The sequence below is a fragment of the Sturnus vulgaris genome, unplaced genomic scaffold, assembly GCF_052056855.1.
Source record: "Sturnus vulgaris isolate bStuVul1 unplaced genomic scaffold, bStuVul1.hap1 Scaffold_234, whole genome shotgun sequence".
NCBI classification, from domain to species: domain Eukaryota; kingdom Metazoa; phylum Chordata; class Aves; order Passeriformes; family Sturnidae; genus Sturnus; species Sturnus vulgaris.
Window position 1 is genome coordinate 90,310 of NW_028276324.1, and position 15,753 is coordinate 106,062.

A 15,753-nucleotide genomic window follows, 5' to 3' on the forward strand; every position below is an offset into this window, starting at 1 on the left:
TTTTCCCCCTTTTCCCTACCTTTTAAATCATTTTCCCCCATTTTCCCGATTTTTCCCCCTTTTCCCCTTTTTTCCCTTTGTAATCCCTTTTTCCCTTTTTGATCCCTTTTTTCCCCCTTTTTCCCCCTTTTTCCCCTTTCCCCCATTTTTAATCCCTTTTTACCCCTTTTTAGTCCATTTTTACCCCTTTTTTTCCCCTTTTTAGTCCATTTTTCTCCCTTTTCCCCCCCTTTTTTCTCCTTTTTCCCCCTTTTTAACCCCTTTTTTCCCCCTTTTTAGTCCATTTTTCCCCCTTTTTTCCCCCTTTTTTCCCCCTTTTTCAACCCCTTTTTAGTCCATTTTTCCCCATTTTTGACCCTTTTTAACCCCTTTTTTCCCCTTTTTTAGCCCATTTTTCCCCTTTTTAACCCCTTTTTCCCCTTTTTTCCCTTTCCCCCCCTCCCCACCCCCCCATCCACCCCCCCAAACCCCACTTAACCCTTTCCCCGCCGCCGCCCGGCTCCGTGCATGCCCAGCCCGCCATGAGCTCGTACTTCGTCAATCCGCTCTTCCCCAAGTACAAAGGCGGCGATTCCCTGGACGCCGCCCCGTTCTACGATTGCCGCTTCCCGCAGGCCGTGAGCCGCAGCCCCGCCGTCCTCTACGGCCCCGCGGGGGCCGCCCCGTCCTTCCAGCCCCCTGCCCACCACGTCCAGGATTTCTTCCACCACCCTTCGGCCTCGCCCATCTCCAACGCTGCCTACCAGGGCAACGCCCCGTGCGCCCTCGCTTGCCACGGAGCCGCGGGCGACTCCGCCAAGTTCTACGGCTACGAGGCTTTGCCTCGCCAAGCCATCTACGCGGGCGCGCAGCAGGACGCGGGGCACTACGCGGATTGTAAATCTTCCTCTTCTTCTTCTTCTTCCTCGTCCGCGTCTTCCGTCAACTCCGCCATCGGCGCCGCGCCCGATGTTGGCCAAGGGCACCTCGGGCAGAGCTCGTCGCCCAGTCTCATGTTCCCCTGGATGAGACCGCACGGTGAGAGAATTAATATTTCAATTATCATTAATAGCGTTATCTTAATTTACTGTGATTGGCGTTTATTTCCGATTTTTGGGTTTTTTTTTGGGGTTTTTTGGGGGTTTTTTGGGGTTTTTTCTCGGCCCGATGGGCACCTCGGGCACAGTCTCGTGTTCCCCTGGATGAGACCGCACGGTGAGGGAATTCTTGTAATTATCGTTATTGGGATTAGTTTAATTGATTGGTCTTGGCGTTTATTTCCCATTTTTTGGGGGGGTTTTTGGGGGTTTTTTGGGTTTTTTTGGGGGTTTTTTCTCGGCCCGATGGGCACCTCGGGCACAGTCTCGTGTTCCCCTGGATGAGACCGCACGGTGAGAGAATTAATATTTCAATTATCATTAATAGCGTTCTTTTAATTTATTGTTATTGGCGTTTATTTCCCTTTTTTTGGGGTTTTTTGGGGGTTTTTTGGGGTTTTTTCTCGGCCCGATGGGCACCTCGGGCACAGTCTCGTGTTCCCCTGGATGAGACCGCACGGTGAGGGAATTCTTGTAATTATCGTTATTGGGATTAGTTTAATTGATTGCTGTTGGCGTTTATTTCCCATTTTTGGGGTTTTTTTTGGGGTTTTTTGGGGGTTTTTTGGGTTTTTTCTCGGCCCGATGGGCACCTCGGGCAGAGCTCGTCGCCCAGTCTCGTGTTCCCCTGGATGAGACCGCACGGTGAGGGAATTAATATTTCAATTATCGTTATTAGCATTCTTTGAATTTATTGGTGTTGGTGTTTATTTCCCTTTTCTGGGGGTTTTTTTTGGGGGTTTTTTGGGGGTTTTTTGGGGTTTTTTTGGGTTTTTTCTCGGCCCGATGGGCACCGCGGGCAGAGCCTCGTGTTCCCCTGGATGAGACCGCACGGTGAGAGAATTAATATTTCAATTATCATTAATAGCGTTCTTTTAATTTACTGTTATTGGCGTTTATTTCCCATTTTTTTGGGTTTTTTGGGGTTTTTTGGGGTTTTTTGGGGGTTTTTTCTCGGCCCGATGGGCACCTCGGGCAGAGCTCGTCGCCCAGTCTCGTGTTCCCCTGGATGAGACCGCACGGTGAGAGAATTATTGTAATTATCATTATTAGCGTTATCTTCATTTATTGGTATTGGCGTTTATTTCCCATTTTTGGGGTTTTTTTGGGATTTTTTTGGGTTTTTTTCTCGTCCCGGAGCGGCCGAGGGGCACCGCGGGCAGAGCCCGGTGCTCCCCTGGATGAGACCGCACGGTGAGAGCGAGATTTTAATTTAATTTATTTTTATTTTATTGTCACGGTTATTGGCGTTTCCCGGTGTTTATTCCCGATTTCTGGGGTTTTTTTGCCGTTTTGGGGTTTTTTTTTGTTTTTTTTCTTGGCCCGATGTTGGCCAAGGGCACCTCGGGCAGAGCCGCGTGTTCCCCTGGATGAGACCGCACGGGGAGAGAATTAATATTAAATTATCTTTAATAGCATTCTTTAAATTTATTGTTATTGGCGTTTATTCCCGATTTTTGGGGGGTTTTTTGGGTTTTTTGGGGTTTTTTTCTCGGTCCGAGAGGCAGAGCCCGGTGCTCCCCTGGATGGGACCGCACGGGGAGAGCGAGATTTTATTTTAATTTAATTTATTGTCACGGTTATTGGCGTTTCCCGGGGTTTATTCCCGATTTTTTGGGGTTTTTTTGGGTTTTTTGGGTTTTTTTTCTCGGTCCGAGGGGCAGAGCCGCGTGTTCCCCTGGATGGGACCGCACGGGGAGAGAATTCATCTTTAAATTATTTTTATTAGCGCTATCTTAATTTATTGTTACGGTTATTGGCGTTTTCTGGGCTTTATTTCCAATTTTCTCGGGGATTTTTGGGGTTATTTTTATTTTTTTGGGGTTATTTTTTGATTTTTTGGGGTTATTTTTGGATTTTTTGGGGTTTTTTTCGGGTACATTTTGTTGTGATGTTCCCCTGGATGAGACCGCACGGGGAAAGAATTCATCTTGAAATTATTTTTATTGTCATGATTTTAATTTATTGCCGTTATTATTGGCGTTTTCCGCCGTTTATTCCCAATTTTGGGGTTTTTTTTTTTTGGGGTCTCTTAAGTTTTTTGGTTTTTTTTGTGGGGTTTTTATTTGGATTTTTTTAGGTTTGTTCTCGTGTTTGTTTTCCTGGATTTCTCGGGGAATTTTTGAGGGCGTTTTGGGCGTTTTTTGGGGTTTTTTGGGTTTTTTTTTGGGTTCTTTTGGGTTTTTTTTGGATTTTTTTTCTCGTCCCGGAGGGTCCGATGGGCACCTCGTGTTCCATTTTAAATGATTTTAATAAATAAATTTTAATTGATTATTCTTTTCCTGGGTTTATAGAACTTTTCCGAGGTTTTTTTGGGGTTTTTTTGGGTGTTTTGGGGTTTTTTTGTGCAATTTTGGTTCTGATGTTCCCCTGGATGAGACCGCACGGTGAGAGAAATTATAAATTATTATTTTATATATAAATATATTAATTTATTGTTATTATTATTGGCGTTTTCCGGGGTTTATTTCCATTTTTCTGTGTTTTTTTTTTTTTTCGGTTTTATTTGGATTTTTTTTGTTTTTCTTGTTTTTATTTTTCGGGATTTTTTCGGGAATTTTTGAGGCTTTTTTAGATTATTTTTGTTATTTTTGTCCCTTTTTTCTTATTCTTTTAAGTTTTTTTTTTTTTAGTGTTTGTTTTCCTGGATTTTTTGGGGAATTTTTTGGCTTTTCCGAGATTTTTTGGGTTTTTTTGGTTTTTTTTTTCCTGGCCCCATGAGCGGGGCCCCCGATGAGAGCGCGCGGGGAGAGAATTATTGCAATTATTTTTATTATCATCATTATTTTAATTTATTGTTGTCATTTCCGGCCTTCTCTTGGGTTTATCCCGATTTTTTTTATTTTTATTTTTATTATTTTAATTTTTTTTTTTTTTCCGCGTTTGTTTTCCTGGATTTTTGGGGGAATTTTGGGAGGTTTTAGGGGTTTTTTTAGTTTATTTTTTGTTTTTTCCGGGTATTTTTGGCGCTATTTTATTTCTGATATTCCCCTGGACGAGACCGCACGGTGAGAGGAAATTTTAAATTATTACAATAAATATATTTAAATTTATTATTATTATTATTGGCGCTTTCCGGGCTTTATTTCCATTTTATTTCTGTTTTTTTTTTTTTTGTTTTTTTATCTGATTTTTTTGTTTTTATTTTGTTTTTTTCGGGGTATTTTGGGCGGTTTTTGGGTCACGATGTTCCCGTGGATGAGAGCGCAAGGTGAGAGAATAATTAAAATTATTATTATTATTATTATTATTAATTTATCGCTATTATTTTCGGGGTTTCTTGGGGATTTTCTGGATTTTTTGGGGATTTTTGGGCTTTTTTTGGTTCCCCTGGATGACAGAAATTTTTCTAATAATTACAATTATTATCATAATTATTCCGGTTTATTAAAGTTTTTTTTCCCGGATTTTCGGTTTTTTTCGGGGTTTATTGGGGATTTTTTGAGCTTTTCCTCGGGGCTGTTCGGGCTATTAAAAATTATTTTTAATTTAATTTTTTTGCGGTTTTTTTGCGATATTTCTTTGTAATTTTGATTATTTTGTCCGGGTTTATTTCGCGGGGATTACCGGGATTTTTTTATCCGACCGTTATTAATTTTTATTTGATTTTTGCCGGTTTATTTTGGGTTTTTTAATCATTTTTTGTTTTATTTCGGGGGCAGTTTTGGGGATTTTTGGGGTTTTTGTTTCGTTTCTTGGGGTGGTTCTGCTGTTATTTGATTTTTTTTGTTTTTTTTTTGTTGATTTTGGGGTTTTTTGGGGCGATTTTGGTGATTTTTGGGTTGGTTTTTGTGTTATTTGGGATTTTCTTTGTTTTTTGGGGTGGTTTTGCCGTTATTTGGGTTTTTTTGGGGGTTTTTTTGGATTTGTTTTTGGTGATTTTTGGGTTGGGTTTGGGTTGATTTTGGTGTTTTTTGGTTTTTTGGGTTGGTTTTGGGTTATTTGGGTTTTATTTTTTGTTTTTTTGGGTTGGTTTTGGCGTTTTTTGGGATTTTTTGGGTTCTTTGGGTTATTTTTGGAGATTTTTGAGGTGGTTTTGGTGATTTTTGGGCTGGTTTTGGGTTGATTTTCGAGTTTTTTGTGTTTTTTTTCGTTTTTTTGGGTGGTTTTGGTGTTTGTAATTTGAGTTTTTTTATTTGGTTTTTTTTTGGGTTGGGTTTGGTGGTTTTGGGGTTTTCTTGGTTTGGTTTTTTGGGGTTTTTTGGGGCGTTTTTGGTGTTTTTTGGGTTGGTTTTGTGTCCTTTAGGTTGGTTTTGGTGTTTTTGGGGTTTTTTTTGTGTTTTGGGGAATTTTTTTGGTGTTTTTGGGGTGTTTTTGGTGTTTTTTGGATATTTTTGGTGTTTTAGGGGATTTTTTGTGGTTTTGGGGATATTTTTGGGGTTTTTTTTGGTTTTTTTGGTGTTTTGAGGATTTTTTTTGTGTTTTTGGGGCGGTTTTGGTGTTTTTGGTGTTTTTGGGGTGACTTTGGGGTCATTTGGCCGCTGGAGGAGAGAGGAGAGAAAAAAAAAAAGGGAAAAAAATAAAAACAAGAGGAAAAGGAGAAAAAGGAGAGAAAAGAACAAAACTTTCGGGGATATTCGGGAATATTTGGGATTTTTGGGGTTATTTGGGATTTTTTGGGGTTATTTGGGTGATTTTTGGGGTTTTTTTGGTGTTTTTGGTGGATTTTGGTGTTTTTTGGGTCATTTTTGGTGGTTCTGGGTCATTTTTTGTGTTTTTTTGGTGATTTTTGGTGGTTTTGGGGTCATTTTTGGTGTTTTTGGGGTCATTTTTGGTGTTTTTGGGTCAGTTCCGGTGGGTTTGGGGGTTTTGGAGTTTTGGGGTTTTGGGGTTTTGGGGTTTTTGGGGCGATGTTGGAATGACCCGAATTCCCATTTTTTTAACCCCAAATTCTGACTTTTCATCCCCAAATCCGAACCTTTCCTCTCCAAATTGCGGCCTCTGGCCTCAAAAATCAGATTTTTATCCCAAAATTCAGATTTTTATCCCAAAATTCTGATTTTTTACCCCAAAATTCTGATTTTCATCCCGAAATTCAGACTTTGTACCTCAAAATTCAGACTTTTAATCCCAAAATTCAGATTTTTTTTAATCCCAAAATTCAGATTTTTTACCCCAAAATTCCGCCCTCTTCTCCCCCAACCCAGACCTCTCCCCCGCATAATTAAATTTATTTTAATTTTTTCCCCCTCAAATATTTAATTTAATTTTTAAATTTTTTTTTATTTCCACCAAACTCAGGGGATTCCCAAAAAAAAAAAAAAAAAAAAAAAATTAAAATTAAAAAAACCGGAAACCACAAAAAATAAAACTCGAGGGTGGTTTTAAAGTTGTTTTATTTTTATTTATTTTTATTTTTATTTTTATTTTTATTTTTATTTTTATTTTTATTCTTATTTTTATTTTTATTTTTAATTTTTATTTTTATTATTTATTTTTATTTTTATGGCTCCCTCGAGGTTGATAAGAGCGGGGTTTTTAAAATGACAAAAAACGCCAAAAATGTAAAAAAAAATTTTTATTTTTATTTTAAAAAATATTTTTATTTATTGTTGTCGTCATTTCCTCTCTCCTCCCCTGGGGGGAAAAAAAAAATAAAAATTAAATTAAAAGAACTGAGCTGGAGGTCGAAAGGTCGGGATTGAAAATTAAATAAAGATAAAATAAAAGAGAGGGAAATTGAAAATAATTCGGTTTTCAGCTCGGGAAAGGAGAGGAAAAGGAGAGGAAATAATTCAAATTTCAAGGCTCCGGGAAATTCAAAACATGTGGGGAGAGGCGCGGAGAGGTTGGGTTAAAAAAAAGAAATCAATTCTATTTTAATTCTTGTTTTTATTCTTATTTTTATTTCAATTTTTATTTCAATTTGTAATTTTTATTTCAGTTTTTATTTCAATTTTAATTACAATTTTAATTCCAATTTTCGTTTTAATTTTTATTTTTATTTTTATTTCAATTTTTATTTTTGTTTTTATTTTACTTTTAATTTCAAATTTTATTTTAATTTTTATCTCAATTTTTCTCTCAACTCTTATTTCCATTTTTATTTTTATTTTAATTCTAATTTTAATTTTAATTTTAATTTTAATTTTAATTTTAATTTTAATTCTTATTTTAATTTTAATTCTTATTTTCATTTTCATTTTAACTCTTATTTTAATTTTAATTTTAATTCTTATTTTAATTCTTATTTTAATTCTTATTTTACTTTTTACTTTAACTTCAATTTTAATTTTAATTTTAATTTTAATTCTAATTTTAATTTTAATTTCAATTTCTATTTTTATTTTTACTTTAATTTTAATTTTAATTTTAATTTTTATTTTTATTTTAATTTTTATTTTTACTTTAATTTCAATTTTAATTTTAATTTTAATTTCAATTCTAATTAAAATTCGAATTTCCATTTTACACCTCCCTGAAACCCCAGCGCAAAAAAAAACCCCAAAACCACCAAAACAAAAAATCCCCAAACCCTCCAAAATAACCCAAAAAACCCCAAAAAAAGGGAAATAAATCAGAATTTGTGTCTGGGGGCCGGGAGAGGAAAATCGGAATTTATTTCGGGCTCGGTGACCCCGCACCTTTTCCTGCCCCCAAAAATTTGATTTTCCGGTGGCGCCGGCGAAAAGCGAGCGCGCCGTTAATTGGAATTTTTATTTCTTTTTTTTCCTACTTTTATTCCGATTTTTTTCGCGTTTTTTTGATTTTTTTTTGGGGCGGAAAATGGAAAAATTTGAGGATTTTGGGGAGGAAAATTCTGATTTTTGGGGATTTTTTTTTTTTTTTGGGGGGGGGGAAAGGAGGCTCCGGGTTCTGTGTGAATTGGGGTGAAAATTAAAAATTAAAAATTAAAAATTAAAAATTAAAAATTAAAAATTAAAAATTAAAAATTAAAAATTAAAAATAAAAAATTAAAAATTAAAAATTAAAAATTAAAAATTAAGAATTTGGGGGTTTTGGGGTGAATGTTCGGGAAAAAATTAAAATTAAAAATTAAAAAGTTTTGGGGGTTTTGGGAGGGGGAGGAGGAAGAAACGGGGAAGGAAAAAAGGGAAAAATGGAAAATTGAAATAAAATTTTAAAAAATGGGAGAAATGGGTTAAAAATAGGGGGAAAAAATGGGATTAAAATGGGTGAAAAACGGGGTGAAAAAGGGAAAAAAATGGGGTGAAAAGGGGGGAAAAATGGGGAAAAAATGGGATTAAAATGGGGTGAAAATGGGCAAAAAATGGGGGAAAAAATGGGATTAAAATGGGTGAGAAAAGGGGAAAAAATGGGGAAAAAAATGGGGAAAAATGGGATTAAAATGGGGTGAAAATGGGCCAAAAAAAGCGAATTTTGGGCCTTTTTTGGTTCGGTTTTGGTTTGGGGGAAAATTTTTTGGGGCTGGGGAGAAATCGGGGTTTGGGATTTGGGGGATTTTTGGGGATTTTTGGGGATTTTTGGGGATTTTTGGGGATTTTTGGTTTTTTTTGGTGTTGATTTTTGGATTTTTGGGTTTTTTTGGTGTTGGTTTTTGGGATTTTGGGTTTTTTGGGATTTTTTGAGTTGGTTTTGGGGATTTTTGTTTTTTTTTATTATTTTGGGGGTTTTTTGTTGATTTTTGGGGTTTTTGGGGTTGATTTCTGGGGTTTTTGGGTTTTTGGGGTTTTTTTGTGTTGGTTTTTGGGATTTTTTTTTACTTTGTTTTGTAGTTTTTGGTTTTTTGGTGTCTTTTGGTCATTTCTGTTTCTGTGGTTCTGATTTTTTTCATTTGATTTGGGTTTTCCCCCTTTTTGTAAAAAAAAAAATTTAATTTTTAAAAATTTTTCCTCATTTTCCCCCTTATTCTCCCCATCACCCCTTAACATTTTAATTTATTTTCAATTTATTTCATTTTTAATTTTATTTTTCAAAAATCTCTTTATGCATTTTTTAAAATCCCCACCTCCACCCCTAACATTTATTTATTAATTTATCTCTTAATTTATTAATTTGTTAATTTATTAATCCCCACCTCCACCCCAGTTTTAAAATTTTATCTTTTATCTTATATTTTATATATTTTTATATCTTATCTTACATTAATTTCATTTTAAATTTCATTTTAAATTTCATTTTAAATTTCATTCTTAATTTTATTCTTAAGTTAATTCTTAATTTTATTTCTAATTTTATTTCTAATTTTATTTCTAATTTTATTTCTAATTTTATTTTAATTTAGAATTTAACCCTTTCCTGCCCCCAACCCTCCCATTCCATTCATTTATTAATTTCATTTATTCCCCATTAATTGCTCACCTTTAACCCTTTGCTGCCCGCAGCCCCCCACTATATTTTAATTTCATTTTATTTCATTTTATTTTATTTTATTTTATTTTATTTTATTTTATTTTATTTTATTTTATTTTATTTTATTTTATTTTATTTTTATTTTATTTTATTTTATTTTAATTTCATTTTATTTTATTTTAATTTTATTTTATTTTAATTTATTTTATTTTATTTTATTTTATTTTATTTCTTTCCCGCGCTAATTCCGGCTCTGTTTAACCCTTTCCTGCCCTCAGCCCCCCAATACATTCCCATATTAATTTAATTTATTCCCCATTAATTTAATTAATGACATTTAACCCTTTCCTCCCCGCAGCCCCCCAATACATTTCCCTATTAATTTAATTCATCCCCCCATTAATTAATTAATGACATTTAACCCTTTCCTCCCCGCATCCTCCCAATACATTAACGTATTAAATTAATTTATCCCCCCATTAATCGCTGACGTTTAACCCTTTGTTCCCCGCATCCCCCCCAATACATTCCCCTATTAATTTAATTAATCCCCCCATTAATCGCTGACGTTTAACCCTTTGTTGCCCTCACCCCCCCAATACATTTCAATATTAATTTAATTCATCCCCCCATTAATTAATGAGGTTTAACCCTTTCCTCCCCTCACCCCCCCAATACATTCCCCTATTAATTTAATTAATCCCCCACTAATCGCTGACGTTTAACCCTTTCCTGCCCGCAGCCCCCCCAATACATTCCCCTATTAATTTAATTAATCCCCCCACTAATCGCTGACGTTTAACCCTTTCCTCCCCTCATCCCCCCCAATACATTCCCCTATTAATTTAATTAATCCCCCCATTAATCGCTGACATTTAACCCTTTCCTCCCCTCACCCCCCAATACATTCCCCTATTAATTTAATTAATCCCCCCATTAATGGCTGACGTTTAACCCTTTCCTCCCCTCATCCCCCCCAATACATTCCCCTATTAATTTAATTAATCCCCCCATTAATCGCTGACATTTAACCCTTTCCTCCCCTCACCCCCCAATACATTCCCCTATTAATTTAATTAATCCCCCCATTAATGGCTGACGTTTAACCCTTTGTTCCCCGCATCCCCCCCCAATACATTCCCCTATTAATTTAATTAATCCCCCCACTAATCGCTGCCGTTTAACCCTTTCCTCCCCGCATCCCCCCCATACATTCCCCTATTAATTTAATTAATTCCCCCATTAATCGCTGCCGTTTAACCCTTTGTTCCCCGCATCCCCCCCCATACATTCCCCTATTAATTTAATTAATTCCCCCATTAATCGCTGACGTTTAACCCTTTCCTCCCCTCATCCCCCCAATACATTTCAATATTAATTTAATTCATCCCCCCATTAATCGCTGACGTTTAACCCTTTCCTCCCCTCACCCCCCCCCAATACATTCCCCTATTAATTTAATTAATCCCCCATTAATCAGTGCCGTTTAACCCTTTCGTGCCCGCAGCCCCGGGCCGGCGCAGCGGCCGCCAGACGTACAGCCGCTACCAGACGCTGGAGCTGGAGAAGGAATTCCTGTTTAACCCTTACCTGACCCGCAAGCGCCGCATCGAGGTGTCGCACGCGCTGGGGCTCTCGGAGCGCCAGGTGAAGATTTGGTTCCAGAATCGCCGCATGAAATGGAAAAAAGAGAACAACAAAGAGAAACTGCCCGGGGCGGGCCGAGAGGACGAGAAAAACGACGAGGAAGGCAACGAGGAAGAGGAGAAGGACGAGGAGGAGAAGGAGGAGAGCAAGGATTGACGGGAAGAAAGAAAGAAAGAAAAAAAAAAAAATTGAAAATTGAAATTTAAAAAAAAAAAAAAAAAAATTTTTTTTTTTTTTTTTTCGAACGTAGCGCCGGGGGGGGGTTGAGCTCCGGGTGAAAGCCGCGCTTTGATTCTTTATTTTTTTTTTTCCTGCCCCCCTTTTTTCCCCGGTTTTTAAAATTTTTTTTCCCCTTTTTTTCCTCCCCTTTTTTCTCCCTTTTTCTCCCATTTTTTCCCCCTTTTCTCCCCTTTTTTCTCCCATTTTTTCCCCCTTTTCTCCCATTTTTTCCCCCTTTTTTCCCCTTTTTTCTCCCCTTTTCTCCTCCTTTTTCTCCCCGGCTTTTTCAGTATTTTCCCCCCATTTTTTACTTTTTTCCCCCCTTTTTTCTCCTTTTTCCTGCCTTTTTAAACTCCTTTTCCCCCCCATTTTCCCTCCTTTTTTCTCCACTTTTTTTACTGTTTTTCCCCTTTTTTTCACTGTTTTTACCCCGATTTTTAAGTCTTTTTTCCCCTTTTTTTAGCGTTTTTCCTGGATTTTTGTAGTGTTTTTAAGTGCTTTATTTGAGATTTTTTTTAGTGTTTTTTTAGCATATTTTTGTGTTTTTTTCAGATTTTTAAAAAGTTTTCTTTGTGTTTATTTCTGGTTTTTTTTCTCTTTTTTTTTTCTGTTTTTTTTCCCTCACAATGTTATAATTTCTGGCTCATTTTTTTTGTCATTTTCTTCCTTTTTTTTTTTTTGGTTTTAGGATTTCTATTTTTTTTAAAGTTTCTTTTTTTAGCGATTTTTTTTAATTGTGTTTTTTTTTTACAATCCTCAATTCCCTTTTTAATTTTTATTATTATTATTATTATTTTTTAATTTAAGCCTCGCTTTTCCAGGCCGAGCCCCTCCCAGGCTGGGATTACCTGGAGGAGCCTCGGAGATTTTTTTAATTTTTAATTTTTAATTTTTAATTTTTTATTTTTTATTACCGGGGTGACAAAATTCCCTCGGTCCTGCCCGCCTTTAGATTTTCCTTTAAAAATTCCCTTTTTTCCCCATTTTTTATCCTTTTTTCCCTCATTTTTTATCAATTTCCCCCAATTTTTAATAAATTTTCCCCATCTTGATCCTTTTTTTCCTTTTTCTGTTTTTTCCCCCAATTTTTCTCCGATTTTCTCATTTTTTTCTCTTTTTAATCCGCCTCCCCTTCTTAAAAAAAATTCAAAATTAAGGGGGAAAAAAAAATCGGATTAAAAATGAAATTTCTCGGCTGCTCCCAAACCCGAATTTGGGAATTTTTTAATTTTTTTTTTTTTTTAATTCCTGATTATTTTTTTTCAATTTAAAAATCCATAAACGGGGAGGGGAAAAAAAAATCCAATTAAAAATGAAATTTATTATTATTGAGCTCCTTAAAAGCACCAAAAAAAAAAAATTAAAAAATTAAAAAAAATGAAATAAAATCAGGATAAAAATTGAATTTCCCAAATTCGGGTTTTTTTGGGGGGAAATTTTTTATTTTTTAAGGAAATTTTTTCCCCTCATTCTCCCCACGACCCCAGGGGGATTTTCCCAAAATTTTCCCTGGAATTCTCCTTCGCAAGCCCCAAATATTTTGAATTTTGGGGGGAATTTTTGGGGAATTTTTGGGGAATTTTTGGGGAATTTTGGGGGAATTTTTTGGGAATTTTGGGGGGAATTTTTGGGGAATTTTTGGGGGAATTTTGGGGGAATTTTTGGGGGAATTTTTGCGGAATTTTGGGGAATTTTTGGGAATCCCGGGACAGGCCGAGCCGCTCACCCCTCCCTTTGTTTTTCCCATTTTTTCCCATTTTTTTCCCTATTTTCCCACTTTTTTCCCCCAATTTTTCTCTATATTTTCCCTTTTTTTCCCGTTTTCTCTGTTTATTTTTCCCTCATTTTTCTCTCTTTTTTTCCGTTTTTTTCCCCGTTTTTCCCGTTTTTTTCCCCATTTTCCCCCCTCTCTGCCAGCACTCCGAGTTCTTCCTGCACCACCTAAAAAAACGCAAAAAAAGCAAAAAAAAACAAAAAAAAAAAGGGAAAACCTGCAATAATTTAATTAATTATCAAACCTTTAATTAAGCAACCAGGGGCTTCCAGATCTTCCATTTCGCTCGGGGAAAAGAAATAATAATAATAATAAAAAAAAAATTAAAATTTTCTTTTTTAATTGTTTAAAAAAAAAAAGAAGAGGGAAAAGGAGAAAAAGGAGAAAAAGGAGAAAAAGGAGAAAAAGGAGAAAAAGAGGAAAAAGGAGAAAAAAGAAGAAAATAAAGAAAATTAAGAAAAATAAGAAGAAAATGAAGAAAAAGAAGAAGAAAAAAAGAAGAAAAATAAGAAAAAAAAGAAGAAAAAAAAGAAGAAAAATCAGAAAAAAAAAGAAGAAAAAGAAGAAAAAGAAAAAGAAGAAAAAGAAGAAAAAATAAAGAAGAAAAAGAAGAAAAAGAAGAAAATAAAAAAGAAGAAAAAGAAGAAAAAAGCGAGCGGGCCCCGATGCAAAGCTACTAAGTAGCCAAAAAAAAAAATTAATTAATTAATAATAATAATTAATAATAATAAAAAAACCTAATTAAAAAGCCAACCTTGTCTTGTAATTATAGGAGTCATGCTTTGGAAGTCTTTGTAATTGCGGTTTTATTGTCGTTCGTTGCTGCTTATTTTTCTTGGAATTAATTAATTGATGACGATTAATGATCGAAAAATAAAAGAATAAAAAAAAATAAAAATGACAAAAAAAAAAATTACAAAAAAAAAAAAAAAATCCCAACAACTGAAACTGCCTAGTGGAGAACGCACAGTATTGTTATTATTATTATTATTATTATTATTATTAATATTAATATTATTATTATTTGATATTATTTTATTGTGCTTATTAAGTAGCGTAGGAATCAATTGCACTGAATGTAGAATAATTAATTAATTATTGATTATTTGTCTTGACTTTTATCTGTTCATGCTCGGGAAAATGCAAAAAAAAAAAAAAAAAGAAAAAAAAAAAGGAAAGAAGAATAATAATAAAAAAAATTGTACGGAAAAAAAAAATTTAGAGTGGTTTTGGTTTTTTTTTTGTAATGGGGGGATTAATTAATTAAAAATGGATTAAAAATGAAATTAAAAATGAAATTAAAATGGGATTTCGTCGTTCTGAGAAAAAAAAAAAGGGAAAAATAACTGAAAAAAATTCAAATTTTGGGTTTTTTTGTGTCCTTGAGCCGCGACGTAAACGGCGATATTAATTAATTAAAGAATAATTAAAATAATTTAAAAAAAAGATTAAAAGCGAGCGGTGCCGCCTCTGGTTCATCTTTTTTTTGGGGTAAAAAATCCCAAATTTGGGTTTTTATCCTGGAGGATTCTCCGGCGAGAGGAGCGGGGGAAAAAAAAATAAAATTAAAAAAAAATCTCATTAAATTCGCTGCTAATTGGGGGAAAATGCCAATAAAATCCTAATAAAACCCCATTAAAATCCTCATAAAATTCTAATAAAATCCTAATAAAATCCTAATAAAATCTTAATAAAATCCCAATAAAATCCTCATAAAATTCTAATAAAATCCCAATAAAATCCCAACAAATTCCCAATAAAATCCTAATAAAACCCCATTAAAATCCTCATAAAATTCTAATAAAGTCCTAATAAAATCCACATAAAATCCCAATAAATTCCCAATAAATTCCCAATAAATTCCCAATAAAATCCTAATAAAATCTTAATAAAATCCCAATAAAATCTCAATAAAATCCCCATAAAATCCAATTATTTTCAAGGTTTTGGCGTCCCGTTTTTGTCGCCGTTGGGAAAATGAGGGAATTTTTTTTTTTTTTAATTTATTTTTTTTTGCGGGGGGGATTGGAAGGAAAAATCCGTTAAAAAAAAAAAAAAAAATCGGAATTTTCCCGGAATTTTGGGCAAGATTGGAGGCGCCCCCATCCCCCCAAAAAAATCCCCAAAAAATAAAAATTAAAAAGAGAAAAATGGGGGAAAAAAAAGCGGAATTTCCACGGATTGATTTAATTTTTAATTAATTCATTAATTAATTCCTCATTTCCTTTCTTTTCGCTCCTCCCCGCTGGGAAAAAAAAAATTATTTTTTTAATTCTGTTTTATTCCTCTGGACAGCACGGAAAACAAATTATTAATATCATTATTATTAATAATAATTATTCTTATTAATCCCGCTTTTCTTCTGTATTTTATAATTTAATTTTAATATTTAATATTTAATATTTAATATTTAATATTCAATATTTTATATTTTATATTTTATATTTTGTATTTCATGTTTTCTATTTTATATTATTTTATATTATTTTATATTATTTCATAATTATTTTATTCCATTCCCTTCTCCTCCCTCCCCATTTTTAAACTTTTATTTCTTTATTTTTATTTTATTTTATTCCCATTAAAAAAATCGCGGAGGAGGAAAATTCCCCAAAAATTCCCCAAAATTCCCTCGAATTCTTTTCCCCCTTTTTGGGTGATTTTTAAATTTAAATAATAAATAATTTAATAGCGAGAAATAATTTAATAATGATAAATAATTTAATAATGATAAATAATTTAATGGTGATAAATCATTTAATG

At 34.2% G+C, this 15,753-nt stretch overlaps 1 protein-coding gene across 1 annotated transcript; it reads left to right on the plus strand.

Moving 5' to 3' along the window:
* Positions 1 to 521: 521 nt before the first annotated feature.
* Positions 522 to 11,214, plus strand: HOXC8 (homeobox C8). The gene is made up of 2 exons (XM_014893810.2): positions 522 to 1,017; positions 10,858 to 11,214. The coding sequence occupies exons 1-2, from the start codon at positions 522 to 524 to the stop codon at positions 11,151 to 11,153; spliced, it is 792 nt and encodes a 263-aa protein (XP_014749296.1). The 3' UTR covers positions 11,154 to 11,214.
* Positions 11,215 to 15,753: the final 4,539 nt, after the last annotated feature.

What these genes read in the sequence shown, in the direction of transcription:
- HOXC8 (XM_014893810.2), top strand. Translation starts at nt 522, where the DNA reads ATGAGCTCGTACTTCGTCAATCCGCTCTTCCCCAAGTACAAAGGCGGC. An exon ending in CCCCTGGATGAGACCGCACG is followed by an intron (nt 1,018 to 10,857) that starts GTGAGAGAATTA and finishes TCGTGCCCGCAG; the next exon opens with CCCCGGGCCGGCGCAGCGGC.